Source organism: Doryrhamphus excisus, linkage group LG4 (genome assembly GCF_037039965.1).
Source record: "Doryrhamphus excisus strain RoL-2023G ecotype Guam linkage group LG4, RoL_Dexc_Guam_v1.1, whole genome shotgun sequence".
In the NCBI taxonomy this organism is placed as follows: Eukaryota; Metazoa; Chordata; class Actinopteri; order Syngnathiformes; family Syngnathidae; genus Doryrhamphus; species Doryrhamphus excisus.
This window is the reverse complement of record NC_136360.1, coordinates 13,755,067-13,779,821: the sequence shown is the minus strand read 5'-3', so window position 1 is coordinate 13,779,821 and position 24,755 is coordinate 13,755,067. Positions and strand designations below refer to the sequence as shown.

General features: G+C 41.7%; 1 protein-coding gene across 6 annotated transcripts in view; it reads right to left on the bottom strand.

Annotated features, from left to right (window-relative positions):
• The window catches only part of tp63 (tumor protein p63), a 55,042-nt gene that overhangs the window by 18,629 nt on the left and 11,658 nt on the right, over positions 1 to 24,755 (bottom strand). For 3 of the 6 annotated variants that reach the window (XM_058072879.2, XM_058072872.2, XM_058072874.2), the window contains exons 2-4: positions 13,815 to 13,959; positions 9,860 to 9,994; positions 8,895 to 9,006 (exon numbers count right to left, since the gene is read on the bottom strand). In XM_058072879.2, coding sequence (XP_057928862.2) covers positions 8,895 to 9,006; positions 9,860 to 9,994; positions 13,815 to 13,867 — 300 coding nt within the window. In that variant the 5' untranslated portion in view covers positions 13,868 to 13,959. Of the gene's footprint in view, positions 1 to 3,274; positions 3,479 to 8,894; positions 9,007 to 9,859; positions 9,995 to 13,814; positions 13,960 to 24,755 lie in introns of those variants that run through there. The other 3 variants (XM_058072876.2, XM_058072878.2, XM_058072875.2) reach the window with 2 other exon arrangements.

Sequence of the window (24,755 nt, the reverse complement as noted above, 5' to 3'; positions counted from 1 at the left end):
ACAATAACAAAACATGAATATAATCCACAAAATCCAAACACACCACAACACATTTTGCAAGCAATTCAATGGCCACCATGAAAACACAACAAAAACACTCGCAATAAGTCAGGACAGCTGCAAGGATATGGCATGATGTTTGACATCATTCATTATTTATGGTTCATAGGTACATTTTCAGAACGAAAAATGTGGAGCTTTGACCACTTTTGGCCACAAGAGGCAAAGAGGAGGACTCCAACCTCCAGTTTGTCTTATCAACCATTTTTCCTCTAGACACAGTACTCCCTCGCCACTTTGTGTGGCCATTTTCACTGACACTGTTTTTCATGAATAAATCACATTGAACTAATTAAATCCCAGCCATTTCTTTAAAAAGTTGTGCCATTTTTGATGATTTTGACTGATTTTCCAAGCCACACAGAACACTGTGTTCTTGGGCTATATAGACATGGTATATACCAAAAGAAAGATTAGACTCTCATCTTTCATCAGAAAAAAAATGTGTTTTTACCCTTTTCTGTTCTTTAGAAAACATCAAAACACATGTATGTTTCAGCAAAATGTCAGTAAGCAACAAAAAAGGGAGAAAAAAGACACATTTCAAGCATAACTTTGACACAAATTTAGCCATATATACTTGTCTAAAATGTCTAAACAATGATGCCACAACATAAACAACGCATGTTCATATTTGACATGGAAAAAACATTTTTTTAACATTTAATATAACCATGAACTATTTATAATATTTATGTGAATGTGCTAAAATTTCCCTTCAATGCGTAACCTCCTTCACCCACCACGGCAAGATGCCTTCTCACTTTCTGGTTGTTGCATGGCGCTCTTTTACTAGGCCGAGATATAGGCAGTGCTCTATAAAATGCACTTCTGCTACTTTGTGGAACCAAACATGCTCTCTTTTATTGTGGAGTTGCATCATCACTTCCTTGTGCCTTAGAAAGACACACAAATATGTCTTTGCTAGCAAATGAGTTAATATTATTTATCAAAACATATCCATATCGAAACAAATGTATTTTGTTGCCTAAATAAAGCATTTTCAAGCATAAAAATGATTCAGATATGATATGTAGTATTCTACACTGGTCACAAGGTGTCAGTAATGTTACTGTAATAGTGGGTGAGACACACAAGCACCAGACTTGATCACCAGAACAACAGGCTTTTATTTCAGCTTTGAATGATCTCACCACAGGCACATCATTCCTAACACGGGCTACTGTTGCAGCTGTAATTCAACTCTGAACCCCTGATGGCACTTCCTGTACGCCCCACACTCAGCTCCCCAAGCACCGGAACACATTTGCATCAACACACCAGCATGAGTCTGTTATTATACTGTAACTATATTGGGTAATAGGAGTGTAAAGTTAACTATAGGGGTGTTATTTCATGTCTAAAGAGCTCTAATAATGTTAAAAAAGTAGTACATACGTTTTCTATGCCCTAACCATGAAACTATTCCATTTATAAATAAGGAATCCTACTTTGCGGAAATTCACAGAACCCATTAACTCATTAAATTTTGCGCGAAAAGGCAAAAAGATATGATGATGTCACGGTTAGAACAATTTTTAGCTATAAAAACGGCCACAAGGGGGCAGACGTGCATTCAATAAGAGTCCAACATGGATCTTTTGCATGTAAAAACACACTTGACAGCAAGGAGGACATGAAAGAACGTGGAGGAGTGTAGCGTGCAGAAGGTTGCGTATACATGGTAAGACATTTTAACGCATGCACACATACAATTTAGTTCTGAATGTGAAAACATTAAATAGTTCATGGTGTTATATGTTGTGGTATAGTTGTTTAGATATTGGAACTGTCACAAAAGCCAAAAAAAATTGTGTCAAAGTGAAAGTTGTATCGCCCTTTTTTGGAACTGATATTTTCTTAAAAGTTACCTACGTTCTACTGCTGATTACTAATGAATGAATGGAAAAAGGTAGAATAATTTTTTTTTCTGATGGAAGATGAGAGTAGGTTCCATGTTCATGTAGCCATAGAACATGGACGCTGAGTGATTTGAAAAATCAGTGAAAAAGGCAGCTACTGGTGGGATTGAATTTAGAAAAATGTCTGGGACTGAACTGCGATAAACAAGAGACTACGGTATTTATTATTATTCTTATTGCTCATATTATTCTTATATGCTTCCATTGATAGAGAGCCAATCTGCACCTTTACCCAGACTCTCACCACCCTAGCGTGGTAGTTCTTATTGTTTTACTCCAAAAGTCATAAACACAACAACACAAATACTCCCTCGTGCAAAAGATGGACAGCAGGAACCCAAGCAGACCCGGCCTGAGGGAGGGGGGGCTGTGATGAGTGACCACAGAGTAAGGGTGGGGGTGTCATTAAAAGGGGTGGGGCCAGGCAGCTGATTGTATCAACATCAACACACCATTAAAGCAATTACCAGCCAGCCACCAAACAGCAGCACCCGGACGGACGCATTGTCCGCTTCTAGAGGCCGTGTCGGCTCCCGGGAGGCCTCAATGGGAGGGGGGGCGGGGGGGTTAAGCTGGTTGAGGCGCAACCCGATCCCTAGCTCAGTGGATCTGCGGAGGGATTGAGCCGGACAGCACTTAAAGACCCCCCCTCCTGTTCAACAACAGGTTGAAAGACACACCTGTTTTAGTGCAACCTGCAATCTGAGAGTGCCCCCGAACGCCTCATCTTTGCACCAAAAGACCACTTGGTAGTTTGCCACCAAAAAGCACACCCAAAGCTTCTTGGAACGACACACCAAAGCGACACAAATGTTTTCAATGCAAAAACGGATAGCTTGCATTTTGCTGCCCATCAATCAAAGCGCTTCACTTTCACACCCCGACTTGTTATCACAACGCATTTTCACTTTGGCCAAACGTACGCTTAAACTGCACAACCCAGGGAGGTTTCTCCATGAATACACCAGAACATATAAAAGGACCTCAAGAGATTGGTCTTTTTCAGTGGAAAAAGCCCAATTATTCAGTCCAGACTGACAAACATCTGGAAAAGCAGCTGTTTACATTCCGCACACTGACGCACACAAAGCAAATCCCACAGATCCACTCTGCTCATCTCCAAGTCAATCAGAATTTTTAACTCGATGTTGCAGATAAACGCAAAGAAAAAGTGTACGAAAGCAACAAAACTCCATCCAAAACACTCCAGTACTTGGACCATTTTTGTGCCAGCGCCCCCAAAGGAAGGCGGCGTCGCCCCGGGTGCCATCCCCTCACCCTGTGGGGCTTACCTCGCTGTACGGCGTGCTGGTGCCCGTCTCCAGGTACAACATGTTGGCGCTGAGATTGAGCAGAGCGGCTGCTGTTTGCTCCACCGGCTCCAGGATTCCACCAAAAATCTCTTCTCCTCACTCGACGGGAGTGACACGGGCGATGGCGGGATGCGACGTTGGACAGGCGGGAAGCTCCTAAAGGATCCATGGGAAGGCGCATATATAGTGTGTGTAGTGGGGGGGAGGGGTTTAAGGAGCCACCTGTGAGGTACCTGGGTGAGTCCACACCCATCCCTGCAAGGAGAGGCTCCATCTTCTTGAGAAGAGAGGCTTGACAACTGCATCCATGAATATTTTCTGCATTTCAAGTCGGCTTCGGAATATTTGTGCTTCCTGTTCATGTCTTTCACCCATGAGATGATCCACCAAGCACAGCCTATCATCAGCCAAACTCAGGCCGAGATAGCTGCGGCCCACATGCTAGTTAGCATACCAATGACACCCGCTCCAGACCCCCAAGCAACACTTAATGCGTCGTGAGGACCGCCCCCTGCCACCCCCCAACAACAATGTGACTCCTGTAGATGTCTTGTATCCATCACAGATGACGGCTGTAGATTTGTTTGGGGAACGCGATGCTAGTCACCAGCGTGCTATGCTAGCTGACACACTGTCACTCAGCTCAGCACTTGTGTACATGTATTTATATATGATCACCTTATTTACTCTAATTTCACAGGAAAAGCTCTCATTTTAGGTGGCAATATATTCAAATCAAGAAATATATTATATTGTGTACATTTTATATTATATTTACCTCCACCAAGCGCCAACGCAAAGCACCATGCGTTTTTGCCGGTGTTTATCTATTTGTCTATTTGTGTTCAAAATAGCTTGAAAAGTTCTGAATGGATTTGGATGACATTTTCAGGAATTGTCAGAAATGGGATATGGAAGAACTGATAACATTTTGGGGGTGATCCGAATAACCGTCTGGACCCAGGAATTTTTTTTAAAGGATTCTTTTAACATTTCACAAAAAGTGGAACCAACAGGTTCGACAAAATATTAAAAGATTGATCCAAAAAATGTGGGATTACTATTTTGGGGTGAATCCCATGCGCTTGGCAGAGGTCTTCTACAGCATATTTTAAATATCTAAAATAATATCTGTAAATATGTATACATGTATTCTTATGACTTTATTTGCTCTAAATTCACACTGACTCACAAGACTGAAATGTGTCATTTTAGATGTCAATTCCGTAAGAGAGGAAATGTTTACTGTGGAAAAAACACCACAAATATAAATATATATTCATTAATTCATTCATTTTCTACCGCTTTTTCCTCACGAGGGTCGCGGGAGTGCTGGAGCCTATCCCAGCTGTCTTCGGGCGAGAGGCGGGGTACACCCTGGACTGGTCGCCAGCCAATCACAGGGCACATATAGACAAACAACCATATTCACACTCACATTCATACCTATGGACAATTTGGAGTCGTCAATTAACCTAGCATGTTTTTGGAATGTGGGAGGAAACCGGAGTACCCGGAGAAAACCCACGCATGCACGGGGAGAACATGCAAACTCCACACAGAGATGGCCGAGGGTGGAATTGAACCCTGGACTCCTAGCTGTGTATGCACGCTAACCACTCGTCTGCCGTGCCGCCCATGAATATATATATTCTAAAAATATTTATTGATAATTTCAAAATTTAATAATAACGTAATAATTTTGGGGCTGTGAATGCAAATTGCCAGGGGTCCTCTGGATATATACGGTATTATATATTATTCATATAGGATATAATATATGTGTATATACTGTATATATTATTAATAGGGATGTCTGTTATCAGCATAAAACTGCAATATTGGCATCAGATTTTTATCCTGATCATCAAAAAAAATGAAAAATGAAAAATGCAGTATACAACACATGTGTTCATTCCACCACAAGAGATACGTATGTCATGTTACACATATCGGTATTCGCTGATATCGGTGTCGGAAATTGAGAGTTGGACAATATTGGCATATCGGTTTTCGTCAAAAAAGCCAATATGGGACATCCCTAATTATTAGCATCACTGAATAGGTTGAAGATTTTATTTTTATGAATAGTGAATGGTAGATCAGTACAGACACTTTTCTTTCTATACAAGGTAGAAATGTAAAACATAGATGTCTGCACATGACAACTCAGGTCAGGTTTTAGAAGAGTTTCAGTGCAGATATGACAGTTAGACATCTGGGGGGGGGGGGGCAGATGACATTAATTGCCAGCAAGCTCTGGGAGGGCTCAACTTGCCCTTTGGTCACAATCATTTGAAAAGTGTCTTAAGCACAATTATGAGCCGCAGTCAGTGTCTCCAATCAGTGGCGGCCACACCCTGCTCACCGGGGGGTTTGGTGGGTGGGGGGGCGGGGGCGGGCCTCGGGGCTCAGCAGCACATGGACACTTTAAAGTAAAGGCTGCTGCAGCCTTGTCAGGGTGATAATTAGCTGGCCTAAACAAACTTGTAATTATGTTAAAACATCACTGGAAAGGAGTTAGGACCCTCTGACTCACAGTGGGACTTTTTTCATTCCACCTAGAGCTGTGAACAGCAAGAACCTAACCACACTACACTCTCACTCAGTCAGGTAACAGCAGGATGCATATTTACATTTTAGGGGATGAATGTCAACTGTTGACTGTTGATAGAAATCATTTAAACAAAGATTCAATATTTGAAAATTAATTGATTCATTTTCTACCGCTTATCCTCACGAGGGTCGCGGGAGTGCTGGAGCCGATCCCAGGTGTCTTCGGGTGAGAGGCGGGGTACACCCTGGACTGGTGGCCAGCCAATCACAGGGCACATATAGACAAACAACCATTCACACTTACATTCATACCTATGGACAATTTGGAGTCACCAATTAACCTAGCATGTTTTTGGAATGTGGGAGGAAACCGGAGTACCCGGAGAAAACCCACACATGTACGGGGAGAACATGCGAACTCCACACAGAGATGGCCGACGGTGGAATTGAACCCTGGTCTCCTAGCTGTGAGGTCTGCGTGCTAACCACTTGACCACTGTGCAACCCATTATTCAAAAATAAACAATTTAATTTTATAATTTAATTTAGTTTAGATACATTATAATATCATATTATCACATTAATACTAAAAGCATTTAATACTAAAAGCAAAACAAAAGAAAAAAATAAATAAAATAAACCTAATTTTGATTATAATATATATTTATTAAGGCGGAGTCCAGGGTTCAATTCCACCCTCGGCCATCTCTGTGTGGAGTTTGCATGTTCTCCCCGTGCATGCGTGGGTTTCTCCGGGCACTCCGGTTTCCTCCCACATTCCAAAAACATGCTAGGTTAATTGGCGACTCCAAATTGTCCATAGATATGAATGTGAGTGTGAATGGTTGTTTGTCTATATGTGCCCTGTGATTGGCTGGCCACCAGTCCAGGGTGTACCCCGCCTCTCGCCCGAAGACAGCTGGGATAGGCTCCAGCACCCCTAGCGACCCTCGTGAGGAAAAAGTGGTAGAAAATGAATGAATGAATATATTTATTAATTCCATAAAATATGAATGTTAAAACAAATAATGTTAATTAGCTGTGTACATATTTATTCTCAGCCTTATTGCCGCATAATTACAAACATAAGATGTACAGGAAGAAAATGAAGTGACACGCAACTAGGGAGAACTATGTAGTTCATTCCTATTCCTATTCCTATTCCTATTCCTATTCCTATTCCTATTCCTATTCCTATTCCTATTCCTTCATATCAGCATATATTACAAACTCTCGTGCTGTGAATCTTTCCCTGCCACCAGAATGGGATATTCCTCCTTTCCAGAGGCCTGGCTTATTTGGCTCCAATAAGCTCAGTGCTTCAGTGTGGAGAAGACCACCAGCAGGGCTTAAGGAGAACAGGGGGATGAGAGCAGAGGAGGCTTTACCCAAGCTTTTCCCCTCCATTTGGTTAGTATCAGGTGTCACACCTGCTTTGAGAAAGGAGCCCTAGCTTTGCTCCGTGTGCCGTTAAAGACCACGAGCAAGGTGGCAGCGTTAAGTTCCACTATAATTAAGCTCCCGACTTCCAGGCTGCTGATTTGCACGGCAATGACGTCATCACCGGAAGGCTCCTTCAGACGCTGCCAGGTTTTTTTTTTGTTCTCAGAAGATATTCCAATGTTCATTCAAGGTTCTGCTGGTGTGAAGGAACCAAAGAAGCAGGATGCGGTGGAGAAGAACGCCAACACAAACACGTAATCAGATATCCCTGTGTCGATGGAGCTACTCTGCCACCCAACACCCCCATCACCCGGCCCCCGACCCCCTCATTGGTGTCCTGAAAGCTCAGCTGATCAGAGCGTTATCAGTGTGTACAATCAGCTGTTTGGGGTAGGATATAGCGTTTCTTCTGCCGCTATTTCTGCTACATTCCATCGTGTTATTCTACCCTCTCTTAACCCCCCCCCACACTTTTCTCTCACACAGGGAGACACCCACTGATCGATGAGAGATGGGAGCGCTTGCGAGGTGACGTGTTAAATTGTGGCCCTGCAGCTACAAGCGAAGAAAAAAGGAATTTCAGATTAAACATAAAACCCTCCACAATACAAATAAGCCCCCCGGGGCCACTAAACACTGAGCTGCAATCAACAGAGGCACACCTCTACCTGGGTGGGGGCGGGATGGATGGAGGGGGTGGGCCCCTACTAACACCAGCACAGCTTTTCACCTTCATGGAAGCTCACCTATGAGTGCCGAGCTGCACGGACGTGGGCGTGCCAATCACAATGTGGGGGCGGGGCCATTCATCACCAGGTCAAGAGGGCGCCCCCACCCTTGAGGGGGGCATTACTCAAGTCCGCCATCCAGATTTATATTTGGGATTTTTCCCAGCCTGCAGCCTTCCACCAGGGAAATAAACATCTAGCCTCCGTGTTTCAGTGAAAAGGGAAAGGAAGCTTCTTCATCGTGTAGCATAAATAAAACCCGTCCACCCCCGCACCCTCAGGGGGTTGAGTCGGAGTCAAAGTGCAGTGGGGCTGCGTGAGATCATATCTTGGCCCCAGCAGACAATATCTACTGATAACTCTACATCGGACCGTCCTGGGAAATTCCAACAGAAAGTACACACCAAAAATGATGCAGTCTTTTGATTTCCATCACAATGTCTGAGTTTTCATACAATACTCCATGTGACAAACAGAACGGGGCGCCCAAACAAAGCACCTACATTGCTGACTCACATTTTTTAATCGCGTGTGACTGCTTAATAACCCGCCATGGGGCCAAAGAAAGTTGCAAGTGGTAGGTATTTGCTCAAGAAATCACCCCGGAGAACCGCATCATCTCAATTCTTATCCAAGTAGATTTTTTTTCCAGAATGGTGCAGCCGTAAAACATGCTTGACATGGCAGCCAATGGCAGTGCAGGAAGGCGGGACTGACACGGGAAAGCCAAGTCACAGCGAGAGGAGCAACGCGTGCCCACAGAGTTGATGGGATGACTTCATGGACAGTGAATCATCAATCATAGATCATCAATTCAGGGTGATTGTTCTCGCTTCAACACTTTAGGCGCCTCTGAACAGCGACGTACTTACAGATAGCGTTTGGTCCGGTTCGTGCATGGTAATGCAGTCCATACTGATCTGGATGGTGTTTCCTGCAGAGCCGTGAGTCGGACCCTCGCTGTAGACTGAATGTAAGGCCGATCTGGATGCAAGGAGACAAACATCAGTACAATATTGTCATCCTTCATGCAAGACACTCAAGAACCATTTCCATTTTTTGCTGTTTCTTTTAATTTTCCCAAATCTTTCATCTTGTTAATCTTCATAAAATTTCACCTGCTATTATTATGACTTTAGATTATAACTTTTATTATAATATTATAACTTTTGTCTAATAATTACAACTTAATTTTGTGTAATATTTCAACTCCATGCTACTAAAGTGACATTTTTCCTCATCGTGTTATGTGCCCTGTGATTGGCTGGCCACCAGTCCAGGGTGTACCCCGCCTCTAGCCCGAAGACAGCTGGGATAGGCTCCAGCACCCCCGTGACCCTCGTGAGCATAAGTGGTAGAAAATGAATGAATGAATGTTACGACTTTTTTCCTCTTAATATTTTGACTTTATTCCCTTCTTATAGTGTTTTTTGTAACCTAACCCACATTTTTCCTTAATATTCTAACATTATGCTACTAAAAATGATGTTATCTTTCTTCATATTCCAACGTTATTCTTATAAAATTACGCAAAGTTCTTTCTAAAGATTTCTCGTTTCCTCCTAATATTTTGACTTTATTGCTGTGAAATGTTGATGATTCAATATTAAATATATTTTTTAAAAAGTGACGAGCCAATAAAAAAAGACAACACTTGGACACCCTTTGATACACCATGACGTTCACCATTTTCATCGATAAAAAGTTAAAGTTTGAGATCATTTTACCAAAAAAATAAACATTTCATGTTCGCCAAGATTTTATTTTGGTAGGTGTGCACTTCCTGTGACGGGTGTTTAAGTGGTGTTTGTGCTGTTTGACAGGAACGAGCACTCACTGGTCCAGCATATCGAAAAGTTGGTTGAAGACGTCCTGGCTGAAGAGCTCGGCCGTCGGCGTGGATTGACTGTGGGATGAGGCGCCGAGGAAGGGGGCGTCTCTCCAGGACAAACGGGACGAGGGCTCCCTGAGTCTGGGGGGGTAGAGGGGGTGGGGGTGTAAAGGGCGGTTTAGGATCCACGCCATCAAACCACAAAGGCGTTCAAGTCAGACGCTCAGATTTCAAAAGAACAACCAGCTGCCACGTCAGCAGACTTCCAGGATGAACGCTGTTGCCGTGCGGGCCTGAGAGGGGGTGGCCACCCAGCCAGGAGGAGGAGGAGGAGGGAATCAGGGCCATTGTCAAGAAGTCATCCTGCATAATAGTGAATATTTGTCCTGCACATAACGCTGATTGTGCACCATTCACACTTTGACCTGAAACATTACACCTGCTTCACAGCTCATACCACCATTGTTGCTGCTCAAGTGGCGCATGCTGACACCCCTACCCCCTCCTCCCCTGAGACACACGGAATCCCCCCCCTACTAGCTCCACCACCCGTCGACTATACGACACTGTAACTTGTGGTATGAGTACAGCTGGACAGGCAATGTGAAGCATGCCTCACTTAAGGCAGGAGTGGAATTCCCCTTCAGTGGCAACAGCATAGCAATATTTCATAATAAAAAATATATTTCAACGTTTCATGCATTGCTGACTTGGAAATCAAGGAAAATGTCCTCTAAAAATCCTCTCATTCATGCAAAACAGCAGCAAATTATCACTGCAAACTGTTACAAGTATGCACATACTAATATTAATACAACTACTAACAATAATAATAATAATCGAGAAAAGCATGTCTTGGCCAGGAAACATTTAAATAGGGAAATGTGGGTGTGGGGGTGAAGTGCAAAAACAATTAGTGATTACACCCAGCATTTTTACACCCTTACAACAGAGGCGTCCAAAGTGTAGCCCAGTGTAATTTAGGCCTGTCATTTTGTTTTAATTCACCTTAAAAAAAATAATTTCATTATTGATTATAAAGATTTGAGTAATTGCTTGCCGCTTTTCATTTCGAGGCTTCACTCTAACACGGCTTTTTAAAAATATATCAATAAATCATACTGTTTCATGGTTGAATACGGCATATTATTTGCTAAAGCTAATTTTTGCCGAGATAAAGCATGCATAAAAATGAATACAAATATAAGGCATTCACAAGATGCATTCAAAGATGTTGTGATGATATGTAGTATTCAATACCGGTCACTCAGTGTCAGTGATGTTACTGTAATGTTGGGTGAGACACACAAGCACCAGACTTGATCGCCGGAACAACAGGTTTTTCATTGCAGGCTTGAATGATCTCACAACAGGCCCAATAACACGGGCTACTGTTGGAACCATAACCCATGTCAAGCTAAAACTGAACCTACGACGTATGAACTTATGAACTACGACTGAACCTACAACAGGACCCACCCACCCAGCTCCCCGAGCAAGGGACCATATTTACAGCAACACACAAAAGCACAAGTCTTATTTATGTTTTATATGCCTTACTTTCGCTTAATATTGTCTACTATATTGGGTAATAGGGGTGTTATTTCATTCTTATTAAAAACATATTCCATTTATAAATAAGGAATCTTACTTGGCAGAAATTCACATAAAACGGTCGCGTCTGATAAAGGAGTGAGTATTGCATTCCCTACTACACTAATGTGATTTGTCACATATGACATCAGTGTTGGATAAGCAGCATAGAAGATAGATGGATGGATGGAAGAAGTCATTTCATTTCAGAAAGTAACTAGTAATGATAACTAACAACTTTTTCAGGGAATATGGCCAAGATTGCATTGCAAACATTGACCTACATTAGCATTGCTAATGTCTAAAATGTAGAAATACCATTATTGGATGTACCACATGTAATTGACGGATGGCTTCACCCCTTTTGTTTGTCTGCTGGCGGGTGTCTGGTTTCGGAGGCAGCCCGAGGCAAAGGCTGTTCAGCCTCCACTTAAAGACAGCGCAGCGCCTCCAGACGAGGTCGGGTCAAAGGTCGCCTCTAAACAGGGCCGCCCATTGTCTCCTGGCAGGTCGGGCACAGTGGCCGATGAAAATGCAATCAAAACAAACAGGCCGCCCGATCAGGGCCCTTCTCCGGTGTCCTTATTAATCACTTGTTCAAAGACTCTCCCCCCACCACCCAACCAACGTCTGTCAGCCCCCGCTGGAAGGACATGACCGCCAAACAAAAGAAAGCCCAGAAATTTCTCCACCACTTATCCCCTGACTTCTGTTCAACTGAAACAGTCTAAGGTCCAATTCTCTGAGGCGCACATTCTTCTGTTCAAGCTTTGGAATGCAAATACAACACAACTCCAACAGAACACCAACATGACACAAACAGGAAACCAACAGGACTCCAGCAAGATACTAAGAAGACACCAACAGGACTTCAACAAGACATAGGACTCCAGCAAGACACCAGCAGTACACCAACATCACTCCAACAAGACACCACCAGGACTTCAACAAGACGCCAACTAGACACCAACAGGACACTAACAAGACACCAACAGGACACCAACATCACTCCAACAGGACACCAACAAGACTTCAACAGGAAACCAACAAGATACTAACACGACATCAACAGGACTTTAACAATACTCCAAGAAGACACCAACACCGTGATACATCCCAAAACAACATTAAACTTTCACTGCCTCCTACTGTTTGAATTAGAAAAGAAAGACCTCCGCCAAGGGATCCAAGTTGCGCAGGATGAAACCCTTCACAAATTGCAACCTGGCTTGCAATTCTACAAGTGTTGGCCTAAAAGCCAGGTGGGAAAGACTTAATATCTATGGAGTATTCAAATTAAAATCATCTAATTACATAGATATTACAATATTCATTAAAGAAAACATGAAATAATGCACAATATGGCCCATTCATTAATTGAACTGTGAAATAATAATAATCATCATCACTATAATAATAATCATCATCATAATCACAACAATCATAATAATAACTACATGCAATCCAATGCATTCAGTAACAAAATAACAAAGGTCACTAGTTAAACAGAGAATTTAATTCAAGTCAACAAAAGCAGATCTGTAAATTACACTGAATGAAATGATTAAAATTACAACAATATTGTATTACATTTGAATAATGATTAGAATTCAAACATCAAACATACACACTAGATCAGATCAGCGAGAACTTTAACGTTATATCAAATTTATTTTCAATTAGATTTTTGTTTTTTTGCACATTGTTATTGGATTTTTGGCAGCACAAATGTGTGGAATCTCACCAAATTCCACAAGAAAAATATTTGGCCCAATACTCAAAAAAAACACCAACACAGGCATGCAACTACCCATCACTGGAAAAAGCCAAGTCAATGACAACAGCTAATTGTTAGCTAGACTCAATCAAAATGAAAAGCACCCCACCAGAATAAAAGTGTGTTGCTGATGTCGACGCACAAAAAGGATGGATCGGAAAGACTTAGCCAAACACGGCCAACACAGTGACGCGGGCACACAAAGCAGGTTGCGTGTTTGGATTATCACTTTCACTTTCATTTTTGTTTTTTGGTCTTTTTCACGTGCTTGCAAAAAAAAATGGACTGAAGTCGCTTGCAAGGCATCTTTGGCCACTTGAGCCTTGATGCTACTTGACACACGTTTTGCCACCGTGCGACACACGCTTAAAAATACATCCGCACGCAGCGGCAGCTGTGGAAGGAAGCAGGCGGACACAACTGTTGTCAGGGTGGCTTTGGAACATCGGCAGGGGGTCAGTACAGTTAGTCCAGCAAAGAGCGGGGGGAATTCCCAACAATGACTTTTGGAAGAAAATGCTTTCCCTTGCATTTGTGTTGTTAGCCACATCAGGATGTTAGCATCACCGACATGTTGTTGTAAGTACTCACCGGTGAAACGGGAAATCGGGGTAGCACTGCACAGCCGTGTAGGGCGAATTCATGTTGTCATGCCAAATGGGATGAAGCGGTTGCCTTTACGGGTTACTCGTGTGACATTGAGGCCAACGACTGATTCCTCCGCTTCAAAATAGGTCTACAATAAACAGAAATAAATATCAAAAACAGCATTAAAGTGCCTGAGGGTACAGTGCAGAGTGGGGGCTGTCTGAGAGATGTTTTGAATTTAGGTATTTTGGCTTCAGCTGGTCCACAAAGGGGGAGGGGCTTGTGGCGGCCTTGCGACCAATCGGCAGCTCCACTTGTGCCAGATATTACTCATAAACACAGTTGCTAGGATATAGATATCAAGCTGCTCTCTTTGACCCTGTTGCCCTGACACACACACACACACACACACACACACCAGTGCCCTACTGCCAGTGTGTGTTTGTCTGGGACCTCTTGATGTTTCCACTCACACCCACACATACACACACTCCCTGGTGTTGTTAAGGGGGGGCTCAAACAAGACGGTTAGAGTCTGACACCCTCCATTGCAACCTGGTTGAGAAGCAAAGGTACAAGTACTAGTTGGATTGGTTAAAAAACACGGGTACAAGGACTGGTTGAGACACACCGGTACTGTACAAGTTCAGAAGTTCGAGTACAAGGACTGGTTGAGGAGCACAAGTACAGGTACTAGGAATGTTCGAGAAGGACGGGCACAGGTACAAGGACATTTCAGAAACACGGGTACAGGTACAAGGAACAGTTGAGAAGCATGGGTCCAGGTACAAGGAATGGTTGAGAAGCACGGGTACAGGTACAGGGAATAGTTGAACAAGACGGGGCACAGGTACAAGGACTGGTTGAGAAGCATGGGTCCAGGTACAAGGACTGGTTGAGAAGCACAGGTACAGGGACTAGTTGAGCAAGACGGGCACAGGTACAAGGACTGGTTGAGAAGCATGGGTACAGGTACAAGGACTGGTTGAGAAACATGGGTACAAGTACAAGGACTGGTTAAGAAACATGGGTACAAGTACAAGGACTGGTTAAGAAACATGGGTACAAGTACAAGGACTGGTTGAGAAGCACAGGTACAGGGACAGGTTGAGAAGCACAGGTAGAATGAATGGTTGAGAAGAACAGGTATGAGTACAGGGGCTAGTTTAAACGCACCGGTCCAAGGACTGGTTGAGAAGCACAGATACAGGTACGAGGACTGGTTGAAAGGCACAGGTATCAGGTACAAGGACTGGTTAAAAAACATGGGTACGAGTACAAGGACTGGTTGAGAAACATGGGTACAAGTACAAGGACTGGTTGAGAAGCACAGGTACAGGGACAGGTTCAGAAGCACAGGTAGAAGGAATGGTTGAGGAGGATAGGTATGAGTACAGGGGCTAGTTTAGAAGCACCGGTCCAAGAATGGGTTGAGAAGCACAGGTGTCAGGTACAAGGACTGGTTAAGAAACATGGGTACAAGTACAAGGACTGGTTGAGAAACATGGGTACAAGTACAAGGACTGGTTGAGAAGCACAGGTACAGGGACAGGTTCAGAAGCACAGGTAGAAGGAATGGTTGAGGAGGATAGGTATGAGTACAGGGGCTAGTTTAGAAGCACCGGTCCAAGAACGGGTTGAGAAGCACAGGTGTCAGGTACAAGGACTGGTTAAGAAACATGGGTACAAGTACAAGGACTGGTTGAGAAACATGGGTACAAGTACAAGGACTGGTTGAGAAGCACAGGTACAGGGACAGGTTCAGAAGCACAGGTAGAAGGAATGGTTGAGGAGGATAGGTATGAGTACAGGGGCTAGTTTAGAAGCACCGGTCCAAGAACGGGTTGAGAAGCACAGGTGTCAGGTACAAGGACTGGTTAAGAAACATGGGTACAAGTACAAGGACTGGTTGAGAAGCACGTGTAGAAGGAATGGTTGAGAAGTACAGGTATGAGTACAGGGGCTAGTTTAGAAGCACCGGTCCAAGGACTGGTTGACCATGCACGGGTACAAGTATGAGAAATGGTTGAAAAGCACAGGTGCAGGTACGAAGACTGGTTGAGAAACACAGGTACGGGTAGGAGGGCTGGTATGGGTACAATGACAAACACAGGTACAACATTAGCAAAGACGAACCAGACAGACATTTTTTTCCCGCCACATTATTAGCCTCCCCTGGCCTCCTTGCGTCTCAGCCATGTAGTATGAGACTGTAAACCTAGAGGTGCTGCTTAGATGGGCAGCAGGTGAATCAGCATGCTAAAATAAATGACAAGTGGGGGTCACGGCAGGGGGGGAATGCTAATAAATAGATGAGGTGTATCCAGGGAACAACATCCTAGTATTTTTGACTGAACTATCGGTGGGACATCCAAAGTGTGACGTTGAGTACACACACACACACACACACACACTTGGAGGTCTCACAGTTTGAATTATTTCCATAAAGAAAACTAGGTTTTTACTGTGTTTTCTTTGCAGAATTTCCAAAGAATGTTTAAAAAACAGTGGAACCTGTCCATATTTGGTAGTGTGTAATCTAGTCTTAGTTTTCCTGAACTTTTGTCAATATTTGTGGGTGTTTAGAACAGATTCAATAGATTTAGATTTAGATCATTTTTTGTGGAAAAATTGCTCATTTTTTTGTCAGACCTTTTGGATTCAATTAGAGCTGCTATGTCACCCGGTTCAAGGTTTCATTTGTTCCAATCAAAAATTTAAGATCGCCATCACTACCACCGACTAGTCTGTTCCAAACAAAAAACGCCTATATTTATCACAATTACACAGTAAATTGCATAAAAGTGGGCATACACAGTTGTTAATACGACAGGCCATTCACGGATGTCTGGCATTCACATACAATTTACATTCATGTTGTTATGATGATAAACAGTGCTCTATCAGGGTTTTAAAAAAATATATTAATTAATAATCCATGTGGTTTTGTGGTTGAATACCGCCTATCAATAAATATGCATATTTAAGGAAATGTATTTGTTGCCTAAATTAGGCAATTTCAAGCATACAAATGGCAAAATTAAGTAAAATACAAATATAAGGCCTTCAGAAGTTGTGTTCAAAGACACTGCGATCATATGTAGTATTCGACACTGGTCACTCGTCAGTAATGTTACTGTTGGGTGAGACACACAAGCACCAGACTTGATGGCTGGGAAACACAAACACTGAACCCCGATGTCATTTCCTGTCCCCCGCCCCCCCAACTTGCACCGGAACACATTTACAGCAATACACACAAACACATGTGTTATGTTTTCACTCATTCATTTTCAGCTGTCTTCGGGCGAGAGGTGGGGTACGCCCTGGACTGGTGGCCAGCCAATCACAGGGCACATATAGACAAACAACCATTCACACTCACATTGATACCTATGGACAATTTGTGTGGCCAATTAACCTAGCATGTTTTGGGAATGTGGGAGGAAACCGGAGTACCCGGAGAAAACCCACGCATGCACGAGGAGAACATGCAAACTCCACACAGAGATGTCCGAGGGTGGAATTGAACCCTGGTCTCCTAGCTGTGAGGTCTGCGCGTTAACCAATCGACCGCCGTGCCGCCATGTCTTATGTTTTACTTTCTCTTATTAATTCTACTATATTGGGCATTAGGAGTGTAAATGTGACTATAGGGGTGCTATTTCATGTCTAGAAGGCTTTAAAAAAAGTACTTAGAAGATTTTCTATACTGCTAGGAAAATATTCTATTTATAAATAAGGAATATTCGCAGATATGAACTTGACACCGTTAGGTCTGTAATCAATTAACTGCCATAAACGATGATAGCTGGCTTGAATGGCTAAACATTGCCAAATTGCCATCATTAGCTAACAAAAAACGTACCAAGTAGGCTGGGATACGCATTCAAGAGTTAGCGCCCTCTAAGCAGCCGCTTATGCGTGACATACGGCAACTTTAACATACAGTAAATAGATATCAGCGGTTGACAATTCATAAAGTCAAAGCTAAATCCAAATCCTTGTTAAAATCTCAGCATGGTTATGTTATTTATACAACAAAACCCCATTCGTTAATCTTTATATGCGTGCTGTCGCTGTGGCAGAGGACAAAGTGACCTCCAGGTTGCCATCCGATGCTGATATTTACGAGTCCACATGAAACCCTTACATCATTAATTACACTAAGGCCCCGTCACCCAAACCCTATTACTTCATTTGACATGCATGTGTGTGTTTATGACTTAGCAGCTACGTCATGCTGTCATCGAGCAAGGGGAGATAGAGGATGTCTAATGTGCTTATTGCCCTCCCATACCCCGGTCCTGACAAGATACACTTTAGTCGACACCCTAGATGGCCGTCAGCATGCGTTGGTAAGTAAGCGGCTCTAATTGGTGTTGTTCATTGTCCTGCAGCCGTGATTGGAGTTTACATACAACATGCCAGCACGCAGTTGGCCCAGCAGCTGATAAAGCAGCAAAGAGACGGCTGTCAGTCACGGTGGCCCATCACTCTCACACTCCCAGGGGGGGTGGCGGGGTATATGGACATACTTGAGTGCGTCTGTGTGTATATTCCACTTGGTGACTAATGCAGGGGAAATCCAGATGACTCAAAAGCAGCATGCAGTGCAGCGTCTGCCGGGTGATAATTTACAGCCTATAGACTAAACCTGCCTGGCAACCCGGCATTGTTCCTCACCCCAGATATCATGAATATCATGTGGAACGCATAGCTGAAACTTTAGTTCAAATTATGTGTACACAAACGTTTGCAAACATTTTAACGTCGTAAAATTGATGGAAATTAGAGGAAACATAATGTCATTATAATAGCAGTTGCATAGAGCTCTTTTACAAGGCAAGGATGCAGGCCGAGCTCTTACAAAAAGCACTTCTGCCACCATGTGGTCACTTTTTTCAGCTTAAAATGGCACCAAACATTCTCTCTTCTATTGTGGAGTTGCATCATTACTTCTTTTTTGCCTCTCACATAAAGACGGCTGCGATTGGGCCCACTCCCAAGAGTTCCCGAAGACTTCCGGACTACTTCCGAACACCACTTTCTGATAATAAATAAATAAACCCCTTGGAGAACAACTTAAAAGGGGTTAGGAGTTACTGTTAGCTCATGAGCTACTGGCTGGAGACTGACTTGTCGTAAATCAACTCAAACTGTGTTAACATAGGTTTTCTACAAAAGTAGAAATGTGATCATTACATGTCTTTTTGCTAGATTACCCATGTTTAAAACTTAGTAGACCACTGACTCGTCGTGGAAAAAGGCTATTAGCAACTCCAGACACCGGTGAGCTTGTAATTTGCACCCCGCTCCCTGTATGCACACTTTATAATGCTACACAGACAACCACTTAGTACTGATAAATTCTCACTGACTTCTTGCTCTGTTTGTTTTTTTCTGAATAATTGGGAGTGCATGATAATTACTGGACTGATAATTATCAGGTCCATATCAGGGAAAATGTATAAATTAAACATTATAAATAACAGAACGGTCCAATTATGCAAGATTATGCGTACTGTGCAGGTGAGCTAATCAAGCACTTCTTCATTCTTCTGCCTGTGATGTTAATGGACGCTCACTTGTAAACAAACATTAACTTTAAGAGGAAAGATGTTGTATGCAGGGCTTGTTGGTCTAGGCGTATGATTCTCGCTTCGGGTGTGAGAGGTCCCGGGTTCAAATCCTGGATGAGCCCCTCAACTGAAATCATGTAACTCAGTTGGTCTAAAATGTTTTTGCAAATTTCCCCACTGAGGGATGAATAAAGGCATATCTCTTACCAAATGCTCCGCGATGGGAAAAAAGACTAACAAGCACACAAAAACGGCATTAGAAATGTCAGCGCCACAGCGTTTGAGTGCCAAAGGTTTACCAGAGATCTCCATGGCCTCACACTGACTGCTCGGAGTGTGTGCTTGAATACAGTGCACCTTGCTGGTACACACCAGGCGGCTCCTCCTTCGGTTGTGGTGACCTCCATAACGGCACACTAGCTGCTTGGAGCATGTGTCCGAATATAGTGCACCCTTCTGGGCCACAGCAGGTGCCCCAATCTGGTCTATTCTTTGGTTCTCCTGATAGTAGTGATGTGGTTTTAGTAACGTCTTGACATTCAACAGGTGCAGTTGGTCAAATCCAAATTTGTTCTTCTTACCTCCAGGTACGCACAAACTACAGTCACTAAATAAAAAAAGTAGATCTAAAAGAACTTATCTGTATCACACTGGTCTTGAAAAACTGAAGGTGTGGGTTTGAAAGAAAAGATAAAGCGCATCTAAGTGTGTTGTAACGATTGTTGTAACTATTTCAGCAATTTTGTGTGTACCATTGTACCAAGCAATGTACTGAACAATGTTTTCCCACGCTGTAACTGTACTTTTTAAAGTGGCCTTTGTCCCACTGTGTTTTTTTTTAATGACATATTATGTTGCTGTCGTGTTTGGGAAAATTAAACTTGCCTGCAGCAACAAAAACCCAGTGAGTCAGGATTGACTAATCCAGGAGGCGTTCGTTTGCTTGATAGAGAGCAAACTTTGTCCCTTTTGGATGTTTGCGTTCATGACAAACACATTGTCATGTGCATACACAAGAACGTGATTAATGGTTTGACTGGCATATTAACACTTATAACTGGGGTGTCCAAACTTTGTCCTGTGAGGGTCACATAGTGAAAAATGGAAGGAGGCAACTTTGGCACATTTTGTAAAGCAACACGTGTAGATATGCTAAGAAGTTATATATTTCAGGAAGAAAGCACTAATTAGTATGAATTTTTCCGTTTTTTTTCCCCATTTAAAATAATGTTTATAATTTTATTTGTAATATTTTAACATTCCCATAATATTATACCTTTTTTTCTCAGAGGAATTGAAAAAATGACAACTTTTCATTGTTTTTTGTTTTTCATAATATTCCGACTTAAATTAAAATATATTTTTTGTTTAATATTTCAAGTCTATGCTACTAAATGATATATTGATGATATATTTCTTCACAATATTCTCATGTAATTGTGAATTTTCTTCTTGGTACAAAACTTTTTGTCTTAATAGTTTGACTTTATTCTTGTACAATTCCCTGTTTTGTTTCTCAAATTAAGTTTAAAAATATATTTTTTTAACATTTTTTTCTTTTACTTATTTACATATTACATATGTTACATGGTTCAATGAGAAGTACATATTACAACATTATTCTAGTATTCTAGTACTTCCTCATTGGATTACTTATAGATTCTTTTCAGTTTGTTTTTTTTTTTTTAGTTTTCTTGTTAAATTCTATTGTTAAAATGCAGGCCTCAAAATGGACATGCCTGCCTGAATTAGAGTCTAAAATATGCTTTAGAGAATAAATGTGTTTATTTGTCATAATATTAAAATCTTTTTTTCTTTCAAATTTCAACTTTATGCTACTAAAATGAAAGTTTATTCTCGTAAAATTCAGACTTTTCCTTTCAGCTCGTAAAATTATGGCAGTTCTTTTTCCTTTCTGCTGTTTTTTTCCACCAACTATTTCAACTTTTGCAAGAATTATTTATAGTAGTAATAGTATTTCCATACTATTCTGACTATTCTGACTCATTAAATTATAACTATTCCTGCAACCTAATTTTCCCCAAATTAACTTTATTTGTTGTTTTATTAGCTCCTCATTATAAAAATATTGTTTTTTGTTTCATATTTCAACTTCATACCACTAAAAGGGTTAATTTTAACGTTATTGTTTGTTTAAATATTTTTTTGACTTTATTCTTGTAAAATTGCTTTTTATTTTTTCCAGTTTCCTTGTTATTTCCTTTGTTACTTGTTAATTTGTTGTTATAATTATATCTAATTATAAATTAGACGTTAGGCGGGCCAATAAAATTGCAAATGGCCCCTGAGCTGCACATTGGACACCCTTGTCATTCCATGTTCTCATTCACGAGGATGAAGATCAACAAGAGGAGCCAAAAATCCATCAAGTCGTGCAAGAGAAACAAAAACATCAAACTGTAAACTAAAACGCTTTTCTTCTCCCAACAAGTAGAACTGGATTTTACTGCCTCTCTTCCCAAGGACAAGGAAACCCTTTTTTTTTTTGGTACACAACAACACAATCTGAGGTTTCCTGCAATCCGTGCCAATGCTGAGAAACAGAAGTCACGGGAGCGCAAACCGTTAAACAGCAGCAATCCGTCACTAAACCTGTTTTAGCTGCTGTTGTCTTCTGACACCAGTCAACACCTCGCAGAGGCCAAAAACTACTTGAAACATGGCCAGTACTTAAAAAGACTGGAAAATCACATCAATAATCCTGCAGGCTGATTCTTAGGTCTGAGTACAAAACAAAGTAAACAGCATGACATCATCCGGTAGGCGGCAAAAGGGGACAGTAGAGTTCTATATGGCTTAGTAAAAACAGGGATTCTCAAGATTTCAATTTGAAAAAGCACACAGAACACTCAGATTCCTCACACACAGTGCTTATTTGAAAGGAGACAGAAAGGAGTTCTTCATGGTTGTGTGAACACACAACACACAATATACTATATCGGAAAATTATATACAGTATATATGTTTTTTATGGCATGATCAAGGGAATATTCTTGCAAGTAGACTAAAATCAGGTTTGGGTGCCAGGAAGTTGCATAGAAACAAACTCTCACCAAAAACAAAACACCTTGGAAGAGAAGCACTGCCCATCCCACAAGTCCGTAAATCAGAAAAACACGCCCAAACTGATTGTGTCTGAAAATATAGGAAAAACATTCTGATGCAACAATTTTCCTTTTCAGTTTCTTTGGAACTTTGATTTAAGTTAAAATAAATAAACAAATAAATCCCTCGTTGGTTGCAGTAGGGTCTGGAAAAAAATGTAATCTCGGATATAGGATTCAATTTTAATCATGCATTCATTCATTTTCTACCACCAGGGTCGCGGGGGTGCTGGAGCCTATCCGAGCTGTCTTTGGGCGAGAGGCGGGGCACACCCTGGACTGGTGGCCAGCCAATCACAGGGCACATAGTATAGACAAACAACCATTCACACTCACATTCATACCTATGGACAATTTGAAGTCGCCAATTAACCTAGCATGTTTTTGAAACTGGAGTACCTGGAGAAAACCCACGCATGCACGGGGAGAACATGCAAACTCCACACAGAGATGGCTGAGGGTGGAATCGAACCCTGGTCCTCCGAGCTGTGAGGTGCCGCCCAATTTTAATCAATGGAATATTTTTGTAGTTAGGCCTCGAGACAGCCACTAGCCAGCTAGTTAGCAAGCAAACCATTTAGCTTTGAATATATTTTTACTAAACTTAAAGAGGCCCAATACTTACCACTTCCCCACTGAATGGGAAGAGAACTTTTTTTCATGTGGGACATGCCTTGGCTAACTTCATGACTTTATGCAGTGTTAAAGGGGAACTGCAATTTTTGGGGACTTTTGCCCATCATTCCCAATCCTTATGTGAAACATGAAGACATATTTCTTTCCCTTTTCTGTGCATTATAACATTAGAAAAACAAGTTAATTTCAGCTAGCTTCATTGGGATACACCTATTTTGACTATGTTTTGACTATGGTTTTGATATCTAAAAACACTACTCAATTTTCTTTCCTCGGTGCATTGATACTAGCTAACTAACATGACACCTCAGAATGATGGAAGAATTAAATCAGAATCAATTTAAAAAGGTCCGAGGAGGCCGCATCACTAGCTAGTTGTTGCACCTAAATGAAGATAGCATTCATTTGCATTCATTCGCTTTGCACTTGGCAGTGCAGGTTTGGATAGCACTATTTCAACTAAGTCATGAAATCATTAAAGCTCCCCCACCCTCAGTTCATCCTGATTTTTAACACATTTTTGGCAGTCGCTTGTAATTTATTGCTAAGTATATAAGCATGATTAATAATTCATACTTGATTTCCTTACAAAAAACAACAGGAATCTAGGAAACCTCACCTGCGCTGTCTAAGTACCGTACATTCCGGACTATAAGCCGCTACTTTTTTTCCAAACTTTCAACCCTGCAGCTTATTCAGTGATGCGGCCAATTTATGTAATTTTGCTAACGGCCGCCAGGGGCTCTCGAGTAGAAAAGGTAAGATTAAGACTGGTGGAATATATGCGGAAGAAGATATGAGGAAGACTGCAACTTCTTGTCTTGTGCATAAATTAAATTACCCTCATACCCTCATCATGGAAAATGCAAAAAGAAAGGCATATGACGCAGCTTTCAAGCTAAAAGCAATCGAGCTGTCCGATAAAGAAGGAAACAGAGCTGCTGCACGTAAACTTGGCATAAACGAATCCTGTTATACTGTGTTGCTATTGTGTTGCTAGTGTGTTGTTACCATGTTGCTACCGTTTTACTGCCGCGTCACAGGCACCGTTTGTGAAGAAAGTTATATTATTATTATTGTTAAGTTATATTATTAAAACTTTGAAAACTCTGTGTACCGTCTTTCTTTGTAAATATGTTTACATGTTTTAATGTGGGCACATGCGGCTTATATACAGGTGCGGCTTATGTATGTACAAAATCGGTTTTCCTCTAAAAATGTAGTGGGTGAGGCTTATAATCAGGTGCGCTCTATAGTCCGGAAATTACGGTATTTATTTCACAGTCACACTAGTTGAATTTTTGACAAAAAAGTTACTCAATCATTTTTGGATCCTATCGTTCTAAATGAACCAATATCGTGGTTATTAAAACGAATATCTGCTCATGCAACAAGCTAATTTATTAAGATAAATATACAAAAAACAACACGGGCAATAATGTCATAATATGATGAACCGACTAACCAACCGCCATAAACTAGGGATCACTATATAGGCCGGACATCCTTTATTTTGGCATATTTACTACTAAAAGTTTAGTCCTGCTTTAAACAACAGTCCCTAACCCAGTTCCAAGTAATCCCGCATAGCGACACGAGGA